The 16,922-nt window shown below is 45.9% G+C and overlaps 1 protein-coding gene across 2 annotated transcripts; it reads left to right on the top strand.

Moving 5' to 3' along the window:
* Positions 1 to 350: 350 nt before the first annotated feature.
* Positions 351 to 16,860, top strand: SUMF2 (sulfatase modifying factor 2). 2 transcript variants are annotated; one of them, XM_066274701.1, is made up of 9 exons: positions 351 to 495; positions 2,743 to 2,899; positions 8,253 to 8,367; positions 8,826 to 8,870; positions 9,219 to 9,369; positions 11,121 to 11,176; positions 14,005 to 14,089; positions 14,246 to 14,390; positions 16,198 to 16,860. In XM_066274701.1, exons 1-9 carry the CDS (start codon positions 366 to 368, stop codon positions 16,256 to 16,258), a joined length of 945 nt encoding a protein of 314 aa, XP_066130798.1. In that variant the 5' UTR covers positions 351 to 365; the 3' UTR covers positions 16,259 to 16,860. The 2 variants fall into 2 exon arrangements, with proteins under 2 accessions (XP_066130798.1, XP_066130797.1); XM_066274700.1 differs by having other exon boundaries at positions 16,002 to 16,223.
* Positions 16,861 to 16,922: the final 62 nt, after the last annotated feature.

Raw genomic sequence — 16,922 nt, 5'->3', positions numbered from 1 at the left:
AAGTTGTTTGATTCTGCAAATGAGATGCAAAACCAGCTTACTTCATTGGTGAAAATGGACTATACAAAAGGCTGAAAGTACTGGAGTATCTGCATGTTCCCTATCCCCTAATTTTTGTGAGCATATAAAGGAATGAAGTCAGTTGAAATTTACACAAGGTCATGAAGGGAATTCTGAAATGGCAGGGCCTGTTAATACTAGTACTGAGAAAATAGGTTTTTCTTAACCTGACTTCACCTTAAATTAAGGCCCTAACTTGTTACTCTGTGTCTGAACTAATTACGCCCTTTAGAAAGCAGTATTTAGAGGATGCGCAAGGGGGCAGTGCGCACCGGATGGTAGCGCACGTGGTGCATGAGTAGCGCATGCGCAGTAGAGCGACCAACTGTGTGGACCCGGTTACTGACGCTGCGGTGGTGTGCGTTCCTGGCATGGGTTCCTCGCTGCTGCTCGTGACCCTGCTGTCGCTCCTGCCCAGCCCATGGATCGAGTTAGGTCAGTGTGCTGGCCTGCCACCTACCCCTGGTGCCATTTGTCCCAGGAGGCATCTGGCAAGCGGTGGGGCGCTCCACACCGGTGGGGAAAGAGACCGTGGCCCCTCTGCCTGCTTCCTAGTCGGCTTGAGCAGCCTGGGTCACCTCCTAGAGACTGCCAACCCAGCGAGGCAATTAACAGCTCATATCGTTGTATTTTATTTTGTTTTTAACTTGTTATTTTGGAGCCTTTCCAACATAAAAGAGCAGGCTGTAACTATAATGAGCCCCGCACTACCCACCGCCCAGTTTAAACAATTGCCAATTTGTGGCTAATCTTCTTTGGTAATCTAAGCCACTTTCCCCTCCGTTGGGGTCATATTGAAGTGAATCTAGGCACTATACAATTTTATTCGTAAATACTTCAGCGTGAATAGCCAAAAAAACAAGTCATGAAAACAAATATACCATTTTCTGCGGTGGTGGGATTCAAATAATTTAACAACTGGTTCTCTGCCCTAATGACCATTTTAAGTATAAAAAAAGATATACTGAAAGATAGTTTATTATTTCATGCCTTTAAGACAAATAAAAACAATAAAAGAGGTACACAAAACTAGATTATGTTATGAGTTTTAAAATATTAATGAAAAAATATTAAGTAGTACCTGACAAAAAAAACAATAAAATTCTTATTTAAGATTATTTCCATATTGCTTCTTGACTAGCATCCTCATTTGCAATTTTTTCCACCTATGGACAAATGAACATTACTACGAACGCTTAGAATACACTGTTGTACAGATGAACGTTAAAATATAAGGAATGTAAATTTGTGATTTTCACTTTGGGCAGCTGCCTAGGCGCCCACCTTAGAACTCTGATTACAAGTGCCATTTTAACAACCGGGTCATGAAACTCAACAAAAAATTAGGTATAGGTTGTGCCGAACTGGTGCAAACTGGCTGGATCCCACCACTGATTTTCTGCCTGCAAAATTAATGTCCAGTTAGTGTTCAGATTCACCTACTGTGTTTTATAGTTGGTTTAATTTATGTCAAAATAAACTTTATTCATTGCAATTGTATGTTTTTTTTCTTAATTCAAAGATTTTACTGCTTGCCCCACTTATTTTTCCCCTTGAAGGGAATGAAATCATCAGTGTAAGTATATCAGAATAAGAAGAGGACCAAAGATAGAATCCTGAGGAACATGAAGAGAGATGGACTTTGCCTTTGAGGGGCTTTAGGCTCTTAGACATCCTTAGGTAGAAACATAACACCATAAAGTAATACATCAAGCCAGGGAAGTATGGCCTGTTGGAATTAGCACTGGCCTGGAAGTAAAGAGATCTGAATCTAGTCCTATCTATCTCCTGTGAACTGGTTCTTTAAATCACTTTCCTTTTTGGGTCCTGGTTTCCCTCCTGTTAAATAAGAGGGTCAAAATAAAGATCCTTTTAATCTGATCGTTTGAGGGATTCAAACAGCAAGTATGAAGGAGCTTATTGTTTGATGATAATTATTGTGCACTTGTGCTAGGTGCCAAGGATACAAGGGCAAAATAGATGTAGTCCTTTCCTTTCTGGAGTACATGATATAATATGAAGAACTGGTAAGAGTTCAACAGGTGGAGAGGAAATGACAGAGGAACAGCATGAGCAGAAGTATGGGTAGAAAGGTGCTAGATATATTTCAGGGTATAGTGTCTAGATTTCCCTAGCTGGCCAAAGGGTTGTTCTGTAGAGGAACAGAGAAGTAAGAAAATAAGCATTTGTTGAGAACCTATCGTGCTCAATATTTTACACATTATTTGAATTCATACAGCTATTCTTATGAGATAGATGCTATTCCCATATTATAGATAAAGAAATTGAAGCTCAGATTAAAAAATTTGCTTAAGGTAACCAGCAAATTAAATGGCAGAACAAGAATTTTTAAAATTTATTGATTTTAGAGAGAAGGGAGAGAGAAAGAGAAGGAAGCATTCATTTGTTGTTCCACTTAGTTGTACATTCACTGATTACTTGCCATATGTGCCCTGACTGAGGATTGAACCTGCAACCTTGGCGTTTTGGGATGCCACTCTGACCAACTGAGCTAACCAGCTAGGGTAGAACAAAAATTTAAAGACAAAATCTTAAGCTTCCATTTTTTGTTGATGAATACTCATGAATATTATATATGATCCAAATATTGTTTTTCAAATATTGTTTTTTATGTATTCATGTATTTCTAATAACTCTTCTTTTCTCTCTCTCTCTCTGCAGGGAATGGGCAGGTGGCTAGCATGGTTCAGCTACCAGGTGGGAGATTCCAGATGGGAACAAATTCACCAGATGGGAGAGATGGTGAAGGACCTGTCCGGGAGGTGACAGTAAAACCTTTTGCCATTGACGTATATCCTGTCACCAACAAAGATTTCAGGTACATTGGGTGTTCTTCCAAGACTAGTAAAGGCTTTTTTCTAATCATTTTGTGTGTGTGTGTGTGTGTGTGTGTGTGTGTGTGTGTGAAGAGACAGAGAGGGAGACAGAGAGAGTAACAGATAGGGACAGAAAGAACAGGAAGGGAGAGAGATGAGAAGCATCAATTCTTCTTTGTGACTCCTTAATTGCTCATTGATTGCTTTCTCATATGTGCCTTGACCGGAGGGCTACCACAGAGCAAGTGACCCCTTGCTCAAGCCAGTGACCTTGGGCTTCAAGCCAGCAACCTTTGGGCTCAAGCCAGCAACCATGGGGTCATGTTTATGATTCCACACTTAAGCCAGTGACCCTGCACTCAAGCTGATGAGCCGGTGCTCAAGCCAGCAACCTCGGGGTTTCAAACCTAGGTCATTTGTGTCCTAGTCTGACGCCTATCTACTATGCCACTGCCTGGTTAGGTGTAATCTTCATTTAAAAAAAAATTTATTGATTGCAGAGAGAGGGGAAGAGAGAGAGAGAAAGAGGAATAGTGAGTTATTGTTTCACTTATTTATGCATTCATTGGTTGATTCTTATATGTTCCCTGACCAAGGATTGAACCCACAATCTTGGCATATTGGAATGATGCTCTAACCAACAGAGCTACCTGGACAAGGATCTAATTTTCATTTTTTTAACTCATTTTAGAGAGGAAAGAGAGAGAGAGAGAGAAAGGTGAAGGAGCAGGAAGCATCAACTCCCATATGTGCCTTGACCAGGCAAGCCCAGGGTTTTGAACCAGCAACCTCAGCATTCCAGGTTGACACTTTATCCATTGCACTAGCACAGGTCAGGCAATTTTCATTCTAAATATCTAAAAGGAAACGAGCTTGCTCAGTATCAGATATCTTTGCAATAACACTGGGGTAAGTGTTATCTACATTTTTCAGATGAGGATCTGAACTCCGAAAGAGGTTTCATTTGCTCTCTGTCAGTGGCAGACTTGAGCCTGTAACTCCAGTTCTCTGACTCTTGAGCCAATGGATTTCCCATTGCACTGGACATAGCACTGAGAAATAAGGGTGAAAGTGAAGCTCTCAACAAAAACCTCTTCAACAGGGGAGAAGGGATTAGGAGAAGGGTCACACTAGCTGAGAGTGCCTTAAATTCCCTTTATGTTTATTTAGGGAAATGGCGTTGTTTTAGGAGTGGTTCCCGTTCAATCTTAGGAGCCATGTTGAACTGCCTTGGTTATCCTCAAATGGTACAGGGGTAAATATACAGAGAGGTGGGGGCGGGGAAGGGAGGCAACAGGAAGATAAAACAAATGTGAGAAATGACTTAATTTACATTTGTGGAATGGAAACGTTTCAAAGTATCATAAAAGGTTATGGGAAAAATTGATTAAGGGGACACATTATTGAAGTAAGCATAAGGATTGTTGGTATACTCCTCAGGCCCTTTGACTCAATGATTCCTCTTCTCGGGATTTGTCTTAAGGAAAGGATTAAGGTTGTCCAGAAACATTTAGCTAAAAAGATGACACTATGCCTGAACTGTGGTAGTGCAGTGGATAAGGTGTCAGCCTGGAACGCTGAGGTTGCCGGTTCGAAACCCTGGGCTTACCTGGTCAGGGTACGTATGGGAGTTGATGCTTCCTGCTCCTCTCCCCTCCTCTCTCTCTTCTCTCTCAAATGAATAAATAAAATCCTTTTTTTAAAAAAGATTTATTTTTAGATTTTTATTTATTCATTTTTTCAGAGAGAGAGAAAGAGGAGGAGAGGAGAGGAACAGGAAGCATCAACTCCCATACGTGCCTTGACCAGGCAAGCCCAGGGTTTCGAACCGGCAACCTCAGCGTTCCAGGCTGATGCCTTATCCACTGCGCCACCACAGGTCAGGCCAATAAATAAAATCTTTATAAAAAAAGAATTAAAAAGATGATATTTCAACAACTGTTAACAATTTAAGGATTATTTAAGCATATTGTACCAATATAACAATACTTAGCCATTTAAAATCCTGTTGTCAAAAAGAAAGTTATGATCTGTTGAGGAAAGTGGCTTACAAAATAATATATAACACACGATCCCAGTTTTACAATTAGGTATATAGAATGCGTATGCGTTATAAAAGAAGTAGAAGTGCATTAGTTGACAGATTTTGCCCATGTTTTTGTGACTTCCAAATGAAAATAATTTCAGGGAAGCACCTTATTAAATGGGGGTGGGGGAAGAGGGATTGAGGGGCAGAGGGCCAGGAGAATATGGAATGATATATTTAGTTGGTGTGATAATGGATGATCTTAATTTTTTTTTATTGTTACCTACCTGAACTTTTCCGTTTTTCTACAGTACCATGTGTATTGCATAACCCTTTGAGTAGTGAGTTTTTTTTCATGCTCGCTGACCCCTGGGAGTAAGTTTTTTTCAAAAACTGAAATTAAGTTTTATTTACAGTTTTATTAGCTTAAAATCATGTTTTTTTGATAACCAATTATGGAAACAAGAATAACATACATTTGCCTTTTTCTTAATGTTGCCTTACACATTTTTAAAATAAATTGATCGTACTCTGTATGGTCAGGAGGCATGAGGACATACATGAACATTCGTACTACTCAAAGGGTTAAATATGCTTTTTAAAAATATTTTTAAATAGGAAAATTATTAACATTGAAGGAGAATCACTTCTTTTTTATTTTTTATTTTTTTATGGGAGACAGAGAGAGAGAGAGAGAGAGAGGACAGATAGGGACAGACAGACAGGAAGACAGAAAGATGAGGAGCATCTATTCTTCATTGCAGCACCTTAGTTCATTGATTGCTGAGAAATCACTTCTGATCAGACTTGTACCATACAATGACAAACAAAAACAGACAAATGCACAGTATGCATCTTTTATGTTTCAAATTATGACCTAGGATATGATGGAAATATAATGTCATCTCTAGCAAGTCCCTAAACTTTGCTTGGAACCCATAACTTGCCTACCTCTCTGGTAAAAGATTCTCAAACTGTTCAGGTGCTCTGAGGCTGGGAATAGCTATTGCTACCGAATCTAACCAACTCCTCTATTCTCAATTTCTCAGTGCCCCTCTGATGGTGAACAATATCTTCTTATATCAGAGGGCTGGCACAGTGAGGTAATGATGAAAACAATTCATCTTCCCCCAGCGATCTGCTCGCTAAGCCATAGCAAACTGTATAAAATTCATTCTGAAATCTCAGCAACTCATTTTTTACTTTTGTTTAGTTTTTCTTTTTTTGATCTTTTTTTAAATTTTATATTTATAACAATTCATCTCTTTTTTTTTATTTATTTATTTTAGTGTTTGTTTTATTGATTTTAGAGAGAGAAAGGGAGAGAGCAGGAAAGAAAAAGGAGCATCTGTTCCTGTATGTGCCCTGACCGAGGATCGAACTGGCAACCTCTGCACTTCAGGACAACACTCTAACCAACTGAGCTATTCGGCCAGGGTAGCAATTCATTTTTATTTGACTCAGTTTTTTTCTTCTGTTAGATGGAGATGATAACATCTGTTCTGCCTCCCTCCCATGATTGTTGTGAGATTAAGTATGTAAGAAAGACCTTTCAGGAAAGAGACCCATTTCCCACTCCTAAATCTTCTCGGCCGCTTTATTTATAATCTCTAAAAACTGGAGATAACCCGAATGATCTGCAATTGGTGAATGAATAAACAAAACATGGTATGTTCATACAATGAAATATTACTCAGCAACAAAGAGGAACAAGCTACTAATACCTTCTACAACATGAATGAATCTCAGAAGCATTGTGCTGAGTCAGGGGCCCCGAACTTTTTACACAGGGGGCCAGTTCACTGTCTCTCAGACCGTTGGAGGGCCAGACTATAAAAAAATCTATGAACAAATTCCTATGCACACTGCACATATCTTATTTTAAAGTAAAAAAACAAAACGGGAACAAATACAATATTTAAAATAAAGAACAAGTAAATTTAAATCAACAAACTGACCAATATTTCAATGGGAACTATGCTCCTCTCACTGACCACCAATGAAAGAGGTACCCTTCCAGAAGTGCGGCGGGGGCCGGATAAATGGCCTCAGGGGGCCGCATGTGGCCCGCGGGGCCGTAGTTTGGGGACCCCTGAGCTGAGTGAAAGAAGCTTGACCCCAAAACTGCATTACTGTATGGTTCAGTTTATGTGAATTTATATTCCAGATCAGTGGTTGCAGGGGCACAAGGGAATTGGCAGTTGGGGGGATGTGTTTGATGGCACTACTGTGTTTCTTGATTGTGATAGTGACTATAGGCTTTGTCAAAACTCACAGAAGTATACACTAAAAAAGACTGAATTTACTATATATAAATTACACATACAACAGATTTTCTCTTTTCTTTTTTCTTTTTCTTTTCTTTTTTTATATAATGGTTTGTTTTATTCATGTTATATTTACTATTTTTATATATATTTGTCTTTTCTTTCTTTTTTTTTTTTTTTGTATTTTTCTGAAGCTGGAAATGGGGAGAGACAGTCAGACAGACTCCCGCATGTGCCCGACCGGGATCCACCCGGCACACCCACCAGGGGGCGACGCTCTGCCCCTCCGGGGCGTCGCTCTGTCACGACCAGAGCCACTTCAGCACCTGGGGCAGAGGCCAAGGAGCCATCCCCAGCGCCCGGGCCATCTTTGCTCCAATGGAGCCTTGGCTGCAGGAGGGGAAGAGAGAGACAGAGAGGAAGGAGAGGGGGAGGGGTGGAGAAGCAGATGGGCGCTTCTCCTGTGTGCCCTGGCCGGGAATCGAACCCGGGACCTCTTGCACGCCAGGCCGATGATCTACCACTGAGCCAACTGGCCAGGGCCTCTTTTTTCTTTTTTTTACAGAGACAGAGAGAGAGTCAGAGAGAGGGATAGATAGGGACAGACAGACAGGAACGGAGAGAAACGAGAAACATCAATCATTAGTTTTTCATTGTGACACCTTAGTTGTTCATTGGTTGCTTTCTCATATGTGCCTTGACCGTGGGGCTACAGCAGACCAAGTAACCCGTTGCTTGAGCCAGCGACCTTTGGTCCAAGCTGGTGAGCTTTTGCTCAAGCCAGATGAGCCTGCGCTCAAGCTGGCGACCTCGGGGTCTCGAACCTGGGTCTTCAGCATCCCAGTTCGACGCTCTATCCACTGCGCCACTGCCTGGTCAGGCAGTAGCAACAGATTTTAAAAGAAAATCTGCTCCAGATTTCAGGTTAATTCCTCAGAGTTCGAGGGAACTCTGTGAGGTGTGACTTATAGGATAAGGACATAGGAGCTTTTCTGAAGCAGGAGCAGTGATGGTGAAGCGCAGAACCCTTTCAGTTGAACCAGGTGACATATCTCCTTTCAGAGCATTTGTCAGGGAGAAAAAGTACCGGACAGAGGCTGAGGTGTTTGGGTGGAGCTTTGTCTTTGAGGACTTCGTCTCCGAAGAGCTTCGAAACAAAGCGACTCAGCAGATGAAGGTGAGGAAACCTGGGCCTGCCATTGAGGGAATGGGAGTGGGACCTGGACACAGAACCCTGTGGGACAGGGGGTCACCTGGGCCACAGCAGAACTCACACCTGAGAGCTGGGGGCAGGGAGGAAGCAAGAGAAAGCCTCCCTGGAAGAGTCCAGGGGGCACACACTTCCAGGAAGTAAACCCTGAGCTGCTTTCTGCACAGAGACTCTGTAAAGACCCAGATGCATACAGGGTTTAAGATACATCCTGACCACGCAGGAGAACATCTCGAAGCCTCCCTCTGATCGGGGCTGTGAGATGTCATTCTCTAAAGACTCCAGACACAGTCTTGCTTGGACCAGCTGAGTCTCAGCCTGAAGGCTCTGCTCTGCCTCCTGTGTGTTCATCAAGAAGGTGCCCTTGCTGGGTCAGAGCACCTTACTGTCATGCTCTTTTTAGTAATGCTTTTTCTTCTTTGTAGCCTGTTCTCTGGTGGCTTCCAGTGGAAAGGGCCTTCTGGAGGCAGGTAAGGGTTGGTTCCTCCACTTTGTTTTCTCCCCCTGGAAGACTGGCTTTCCTAGACCCCTTGCCCATCTAGGAGTATTGAGTTAAAAAGGATGACAGAGAAATTTCAGGAGAACACCCAAGCAACCCTGTTTGCTCTGTCCTAATCCTTTCCCCATGTCCATCCCGGTCTTCTTTTCAGTCTCCCGTGTAGTTTCTTTCTGACTCGACCTCTCCTCACCCACCAGGCTATCTCTTCCAACTTCCTGGCTTCACCCGGGGTTAAAAGCTGCCCTCAGTACCCTAAGCCTAGCCTTCCTCAGACTTCTGTGAGCTCCCAGAAGCCTGTCTCACTTCATCTGGCTGTCAGCCTGCAGGTCCCGGCTCTGGCATCCGAGAGAGACTGGAGCTCCCGGTGGTACACGTGAGCTGGAATGATGCTCGTGCCTACTGTGCTTGGCAGGGGAAACGGCTGCCCACTGAGGAAGAGTGGGAGTTTGCTGCCCGAGGGGGCTTGAAGGGTACAGAGATGCCACGGCGACTTCCCTTTGTTCTTCTCTCCATCCTGCCCTGTGTGTGTGTGTGGGGGGGGGGCTTAAGAGGGTGGGAAGGGTCCACGCTCCCTAAAGCAGTGCTTTCTTAAAGTGTGTGGTGAAGGGCCAGTTACTGCTGTTGTTTTCATTTCTAATCTCAGACCAGTACTTTGTAAAATACCGTAAAAGTTAATAACCAGAAAAATGGAATGAAAAAAATTTTTCATTGTTGGAGATTCCACATATTACATTTCAAAAAACACAATCAGAACATAGCATAGAGAAAAAGAGCAGTCATTCAACGACATACCTTTTCCATAGGTGTAGAAAGATCAATATGAAAACTGGCTGCCGGGCCTGAGCTGTGGTGGTGCAGTGGTAGAGCCTCGCCCTGGAACACTGGGGTTGCCGGTTCGAAACCCTGGGCTTGCCTGGTCAAGGCACATATGGGAGTTGATGCTTCTTGCTCCTCCCCCCCTTCTCTCTCTCTCTCCTCTCTAAAATGAATAAATAAAAATCTAAAATACATACATACATACATACATACATAAAAATAGCCTGACCGTAATAGGTGGCGCAGTGGATAGAGCGTCGGACTGGGACATGGAGGACCCAGTTTTGAAACCCCAAGGTCACCGGGTGCAGGCTAGTCTGGTTTGAGCAAGGCTCACCACCAGCTTGAGCCCAAGGTCGCTGGCTTGAGCAAGAGGTCACTTGGGCTGCTGTAGCCCCCCAGTCAAGGCACATATGAGAAAGCAATCAATGAACAACTAAGGTGCCACAACGAAGAATTAATGCTTCTTATCTCTCTCCCTTTCTGTCTGTCTGTCGTCTGTCCCTATCTGTGCCTCTCTCTGTCTCTGTCACCAAAAAAATAATAAAGTAAACTGGCTATCTGCTCATAACTTTGTTGTTCTGCAATCCTAACTAAAAAAAAAAAAGTTATGAGAGTGAAATAGCAATTCTGCATATTCAACCCTCTTTGGATGAACACCAGCTATACCAATAGTCAAAGTTATTAATGTAGGCCCTGGCCGGTTGGCTCAGTGGTAGAGCGTCAGCCTGGCATGCAAGAGTCCCAGGTTCGATTCCCGGCCAGAGCACACAGGAGAAGCGCCCATCTGCTTCTCCATCCCTCCCCCTCTCCTTCCTCTCTGTCTCTCTCTTCCCCTCCTGCAGCCAAGGCTCCATTGGAGCAAAGATGGCCCGGGCACTGAGGATGGCTCTGTGGCCTCTGCCTCAGGTGCTAGAATGGCTCTGGATGCAACAGAGTGATGCTCCAGAGGGGCAGAGCATCGCCCCCTGGTGGGCATGCCAGGTGGATCTCTGTCGGGCGCATGCGGGAGTCTGTCTGATTTCCTCCCGTTTCCAGCTTCGGAAAAAAAAAAAAAGTTATTAATGTGATAAATAAGGTTGCTTGTTCATTTAACCAATCTAAGTCCAATTAACAAGTTTCTCAACAATTACTCTCAGTTTCTGCACTGATCTCAACATGAACTGGTGACAGCTTACAGACTGGCATTGATCAGAACCACACCTAGTACTGCACTGCCCTGGAGTGATGGTGTGGGGGGGGGGTCCGAATGCAATGCAGTGCGTGGAAGGGACGGGCTTGGGAAATAAAAGGAAGTAATTCTCCTTTTCTCATCACCTCCTAACTTCCTTTTGTTCCCTCATTCTTCCCGTCTTTCCCGACTCTTCACCTCTCCCTCCGCTGCTGTCTCCTTGCTCTCCTGCAGGTCAGGTTTATCCCTGGGGAAACCAGTTCCAGCCAAACCGCACCAACCTGTGGCAGGTAAGACATACATCCCTCGCTCCTGTCTGTTCCCAGAGCATTGCGAGCCGCTGTGGGCTGGGTGCCGTGTCGGGGCCGTGGGACTCAGAGGGCCTGTGTTCTAATGGAACTGAATGCTGGTGAAAGGGGGAAGCGGAAGCCAGGTGGCAGGTGGAGTGCGTGGGAGTGAACCAGTCATTCCCTGAGAGCTCTCAGGTGACTTCCCAGTGGAGGTGCCATAGCAGCTGATCAGATACAAGTTTGCCAAGTGGAAAGTGGAGGAAAGGGTGTTCCAAGCTTAACAGAAGAAACAATATGAGTGTTGGCGTTGTCTTAGGAAAGGGCACGGTGTGTTGGCAAACATGACAGATCTAGAGAGGATGGAGCACGGGGCGGGGAAGTCAGGCTGTGGAGTAGGCAGTGGGTGGGGGCAGATTTTGAAGCAGCAGGTGTGCGGAGACATGGCTTTAGATTTTACCCTCTAGGCAGTGGGGAGCCAATCCAGATTTTTAAACAGGGAAATAACAGTATCAGATGTTGACTTGGGGATGCTAATTGTTGCTAATTTGTGCAGGACCAGATAGAGCTGCAGAGATGGCAGGGGGTCTCTGGATTTGAGGCTGTGGCAATGGCCCAGGTGATTATAGACGCCTGGATTAAGTAGAAGTGGAATAGAGAGGGAGCCAAATGGGAGAGGCGTGTCTGAGAGGTAACCAGGATTTGGTAACTAATCAAATGTGGAGGGGTGGGAGAGAACTGGATTCAAGCATGAATCCATGCTTGGGCAGCAGAGCGATGGTGCTCCCATCACCCAGAGTGGATGATACGCTCATTGAATCAGAGGGGTGGAACTGATAGGGTAGGATCAGTTTAGCTTAGGATGCCCTGGGGTCCTTTATATGTTCAGTCAGAGGTTGAGAATATGAGTCTGAAACTTTGGACAGAGGTGTGGGTCAGAGCAAGTAGCTTGTGAATCTTCAGCATATACTTGAGGAAAGAATGACACCTCCCCCGCCCAGGAGACTCCGTACAGTGGGGGGAGCACAGCATCAGTATTTTAGGGGGAAGCATTGGAAAGAACGGGAGGGAGAGACTGACATTTTAGATGATCTTGGAATCAGAGCTTTGCAGAAAGAGGTATCTGACATACACTGTTTGGTCTTTTTTTTTTTTTTTTTTTTTACAGAGACAGCGAGAGCCAGAGAGAGGGATAGACAGGGACAGACAGACAGGAACGGAGAGATGAGAAGCATCAATCATTAGTTTTTTGTTTTGGGGGGTTTTTTTTTGGTATTTTTCTGAAGTTGGAAACAGGGAGGCAGTTAGACAGACTCCTGCATGCACCCCGACCGGGATCCACCCGATATGCCCACCAGGGGGCGATGCTCTGCCCATCTGGGGCGTTGCTCTGTTGCAACCAGAGCCATTCTGGCGCCTGAGGCAGAGGCCATAGAGCCATCCTCAGTGCCTGGGCCAACTTTGCTCCAATGGAGCCTTGGCTGCAGGAGGGGAAGAGAGAGACTGAGAGGAAGAAGAGGGGGAGGGGTGGAGAAGCAGATGGGTGCTTTTCCTGTGTGCCCTGGCCGGGAATCGAACCCGGGACTCTTGCACGCCAGGCCGACACTCTACCACTGAGCCAACTGGCCAGGGCCCAATCATTAGTTTTTCGTTGCGCATTGCGACACCTTAGTTGTTCATTGATTGCTTTCTCAAATGTGCCTTGACTGCGGGCCTTCAGCAGACGAGTAACCCCTTGCTGGAGCCAGTGACCTTGGGTCCAAGCTTGTGAGCTTTTTGCTCAAACCGGATGAGCCCGTGCTAAAGCTGGCAACCTCGGGGTCTCAAACCTGGGTCCTCCACATCCCAGTCCGACGCTCTATCCACTGCACCACCGCCTGGTCAGGTCACTGTTTGGTTGTTAATGAATTAACCATGTTGAGCCTCAGTTGCTAGTTTTTTAAAGGGAGAAAAATACATGCCTCGCAACCTTGCAAGGATTAAATTAAAAGACATAAGTGTAGCAACCCTAGCACATAGTAAATGTGGAGTAAGTTATAGCCCCTTCACCATCCCTTTCACAAGAGCAACTTCCATAGAGTGTGGCAGCTGACCTTGATTTGAAAGATTTTATTAATTGATTTTAGAGAGAGGAGAGGAGGAGAGAAATGGGGGGTGGGGAGAAGAAAGCATCAACTTGTAGTAGTTGCTTCTCGTATGAGCCTTGACCAGGTAAGCCCAGGGTTTCAAACCAGAGACCTCAGCATTCCAGGTCGACACCGAAGCCACTGTGCCACCACAGGCCAGGCTGAGACCAATTTTAATGAGGAATGAACAAGTTAAATTGCATTCACAGATATATTATAGATTACTTTTTCAAGAATTTTGGTGGTAAAGGGAAGAGATGAGGAAGGAAGAGTGGGGACAGACGAGGAAGGGTTAAACCTGAGGTGGCGGGAGAAGGAGATGGTAGTGAGCGCATAGGCCCGTGGGCATCAGTGGGTCTTTAGAAGGTGGAGTGTGCAGGGCATGAAGGGGAGGAGGAGCCTTTTGTCCCAGGGCGCCTAGCACATGGGGTTCGAGGCAGAGGGGAGAGTGGAGGAAGTGGGAGCGGGATAGGTGTGACCTGGACCACTGCACACACAGTGGACAGATCCAGCCAGGAGGTCGGGGTGGAGGGACACGAGGCAACAGGTTTGGGAGCTCAGGCTGGGGACCTGGGGTCACTGCTACGTGCCCTCCCTCTTATTCCAGATGATGCAGCAAGATGACCTTGGTTTTCCTGGGGGTAGGCAGGCACACCTGCCATGGGACAGGATGCTAAATCTTTTGGCCGAAATTTCTTTTTTCAGGGCAAGTTCCCCAAGGGTGACACAGCTGAGGACGGCTTCCATGGAGTCTCCCCAGTGAATGCTTTCCCGCCGCAGAATAACTATGGTAAAATTCTCATTGGGCTGCTGGCAACATTCACACGTTGGTTGGTGGCCACATTCACCTGAGAGGCGCAGCAGAACACCTGGAAGCATGTGCTCCCCAGGGCAGGGTGGGTGTGGTGCTCCCCAGCTTGGAACTGACCCACCTGCTGTGCTGCAGGCCTCTATGACCTCATGGGCAACGTGTGGGAGTGGACAGCTTCAGTGTACCAGCATGCTGACCAGGACATGCGCGTCCTCCGTGGGGCATCCTGGATCGACACATCTGATGGCTCCGCCAATCACCGGGCCCGGGTCACCACCAGGTAAGGAGCTTGGTAGCTGGGGGCTGAGGCTCTAGAATGTGGCCTCCCAGAGCACAGGTGGCATCAGAACTGCTGTTGGCATTGCTTCTGTGTCGTTACGTCCACCAGGAGTTGTGGGTACCGAAAGGAAAGCAGGCAGCGCTTGCAGGGGAAAGCAAAACAGTGAGGGGTAACCTGTGCCTTTTCCTCCCAGCTCTGAGCACCAAAGAGACCTTGTGTCCAGCACCTTAATTCCCTGGGTTTCTCTTCCCGTCCTCAGGGGTAGGTGTGTAGAGGGAGGGAAGTGGAATGGCCACATCAGTAGGTCATGGCCATGGGTCAGGAAATATTGACTCTTCAAACAAGTGGACACATGAAAAAATCATTTTCTACACCCACTTTGATTTACAATCAAGTTAAAAATGGGCTCATGCCTGACCAGGCGGTGGCGCAGTGGATGGAGCGTCAGACTGGGATGCAGAAGACCCAGGTTCGAGACCCTGAGGTTGCCAGTTTGAGCATGGGCTCATCTGGCTTGAGCAAAGCTCACCAGCTTGGACCCAAGGTCGCTGGCTCAAGCAAGGGGTTACTCAGTGTGCTTAAGCCCCACGGTCAAGGCACATATGAGAAAGCAATCAATGAACAATTAAGGTGTCGCAACGAAAAACTGCTGATTGATGCTTCTCATCTCTCTCTGTTCCTGCCTGTCTGTCCCTATCTGTCCTTCTCTCTGACTCTCTCTGTCTCTGTAAAAAAAAAAGGGGGGGGTGCTCAGGTGGGTCCTGGACCCGCTCATTTCACACAGATGGTTAGTGGTGGCACTGAATGGCAGAGTCCCAGGCTCCTGGTCCCCTCCTAGGACCTTCTGCTTCATCCGCCTGTAGATTTGTTTTGGTTTATCTCCCTGCATCTTCCTCCTACTCCTGGGTTCCGTAAGAAGTATAAAGGCTACTGTTTCTGTGGCCTCAGATTATCCAGCTTGCAGGTATTTCTTTGACCCATAGAGGTCACTGGATTCTCTCACCTCCTTTTTTTTTAGGACAAAGTGGTAGAAAAAGTACTGGTCTAGGAACCAGGAATTTTGGTCTGACATTGATTCTGTTTTGCCATTGAAGCAGCACTTTGCCTTGGGCAAGAAATTTAAATCTTTCTAGTATCTGATCCTGGGTCTATAAGATGGTGAACAAATCCTGCCTTCCAGAGCAGCTGGGAAATAGCAAATGAGGGACTGTCTGAGAAACTTCTTTGAGAAGTATGAAGAACTAAAAAAAAAACAACAGAAAAACCAGTATGAAGAACTGACTGGCACTCTGATATTCTCACTTCTTGCCGACAGGTTTTTTTTTTTTCACCTGAGTTATTCCTAATTACCAGCAGTCAAAGTCATCAGGCATGGCCTTCCCTGCTTTCCAGGGCAGTCTCTCAGGACCGTTCTCACAGCCTGAACCCCATCCCAAAGCCGCCTCATGTCCCCAGGAGTGCCCTCCAGCCGAGCTGCTTCCCAGACACACCCTGCAGTCCCAGGCACCCCAGGCCACAGCAGCCCCTGGGAGGTGGAGCAGGACAGTGGGGGAAGGCCCAAGGCCCCTTTCTCAGCAGATGTTCATTCTCTCTCCCTTTCTTCGGTGGCAGGATGGGCAACACCCCAGATTCTGCCTCAGACAACCTCGGCTTCCGCTGTGCTTCCAATATAGGCCGACTGCCTGGGGAACTGTGAGGAGAGTCCCCCAGGGCCATCGTGCGGCTCCCTGGCCACACTGCAAACACAGCTCTTCAGCTTCAACCTCAGGACTGACTGCCTTCCCCTCGACCCTTCCCTTTCTGACAGGCACCTGTCACCAGGGCGGGAGAGGCCTCTGACCACAGAGGAGACCACTGTCGCTTGGTGAGGAAACCCAACTTGGTGATTGTGGCCAGGCGCTGGATGTCTCTCTTTGAGATCAAATATTAACCATAGAGAGGACAAATACACAGTTGGGAAAGAATACTCTTAAGTGCTTTAAGAGAATTCAAACTTTAAAGTTTGTTGAAAATCTTGAAATCTGTCGCCTCCCCGTTTCTCAGTGCTGATTCAGGGATCAGCCGACATCATTCCCAACCAGCAGGATTTTCCCGGTGCTCTTTGTGTTCCCAGCAAATTGCTGTAGAAAGAAAACGCTTCCTTCATTTGCCTCATTTATAGTGGTTTATGTTTCTCTGAAGCAACCCAGTGTCCGTTATCTGTATGTAAAACGCAGTAACATGGGCTCTTTAAAGTACAGTATCCGTCTTTAAAGGGTCTAGAAGAACCAAATATTTATCAAGCCAAACTGTGCATCATGGGTGTCCCAGAGTAAACAATACTTCAGAAAGACAAATCTGAGATGTTTCCCCTCTGTTTTCAATTATGTACAGTCTTCCATATGCTGCTACAAACCGGTCCCCTTAAGAAGAATCTGCTCTCATGGTGTCATTGGACATTGTGACCTCAGTAAAATCTCCTGTGATTGTGTATCTCAGATGACTGCCTCTTTTATCCTCATGCGGGGGCCCTAAGGGAAGTGCATGCAGTGT

This window comes from Saccopteryx bilineata, chromosome 4 (assembly GCF_036850765.1).
Source record: "Saccopteryx bilineata isolate mSacBil1 chromosome 4, mSacBil1_pri_phased_curated, whole genome shotgun sequence".
NCBI classification, from domain to species: Eukaryota; Metazoa; Chordata; class Mammalia; order Chiroptera; family Emballonuridae; genus Saccopteryx; species Saccopteryx bilineata.
Note: the sequence above shows the minus strand (reverse complement) of the source record. Positions and strands in the feature narration are given on the sequence as shown.

What these genes read in the sequence shown, in the direction of transcription:
- SUMF2 (XM_066274700.1), top strand. Translation starts at nt 366, where the DNA reads ATGCGCAGTAGAGCGACCAACTGTGTGGACCCGGTTACTGACGCTGCG. An exon ending in AAAGGGCCTTCTGGAGGCAG is followed by an intron (nt 8,871 to 9,218) that starts GTAAGGGTTGGT and finishes TCTGGCTGTCAG; the next exon opens with CCTGCAGGTCCCGGCTCTGG. An exon ending in TGCCCGAGGGGGCTTGAAGG is followed by an intron (nt 9,370 to 11,120) that starts GTACAGAGATGC and finishes GCTCTCCTGCAG; the next exon opens with GTCAGGTTTATCCCTGGGGA.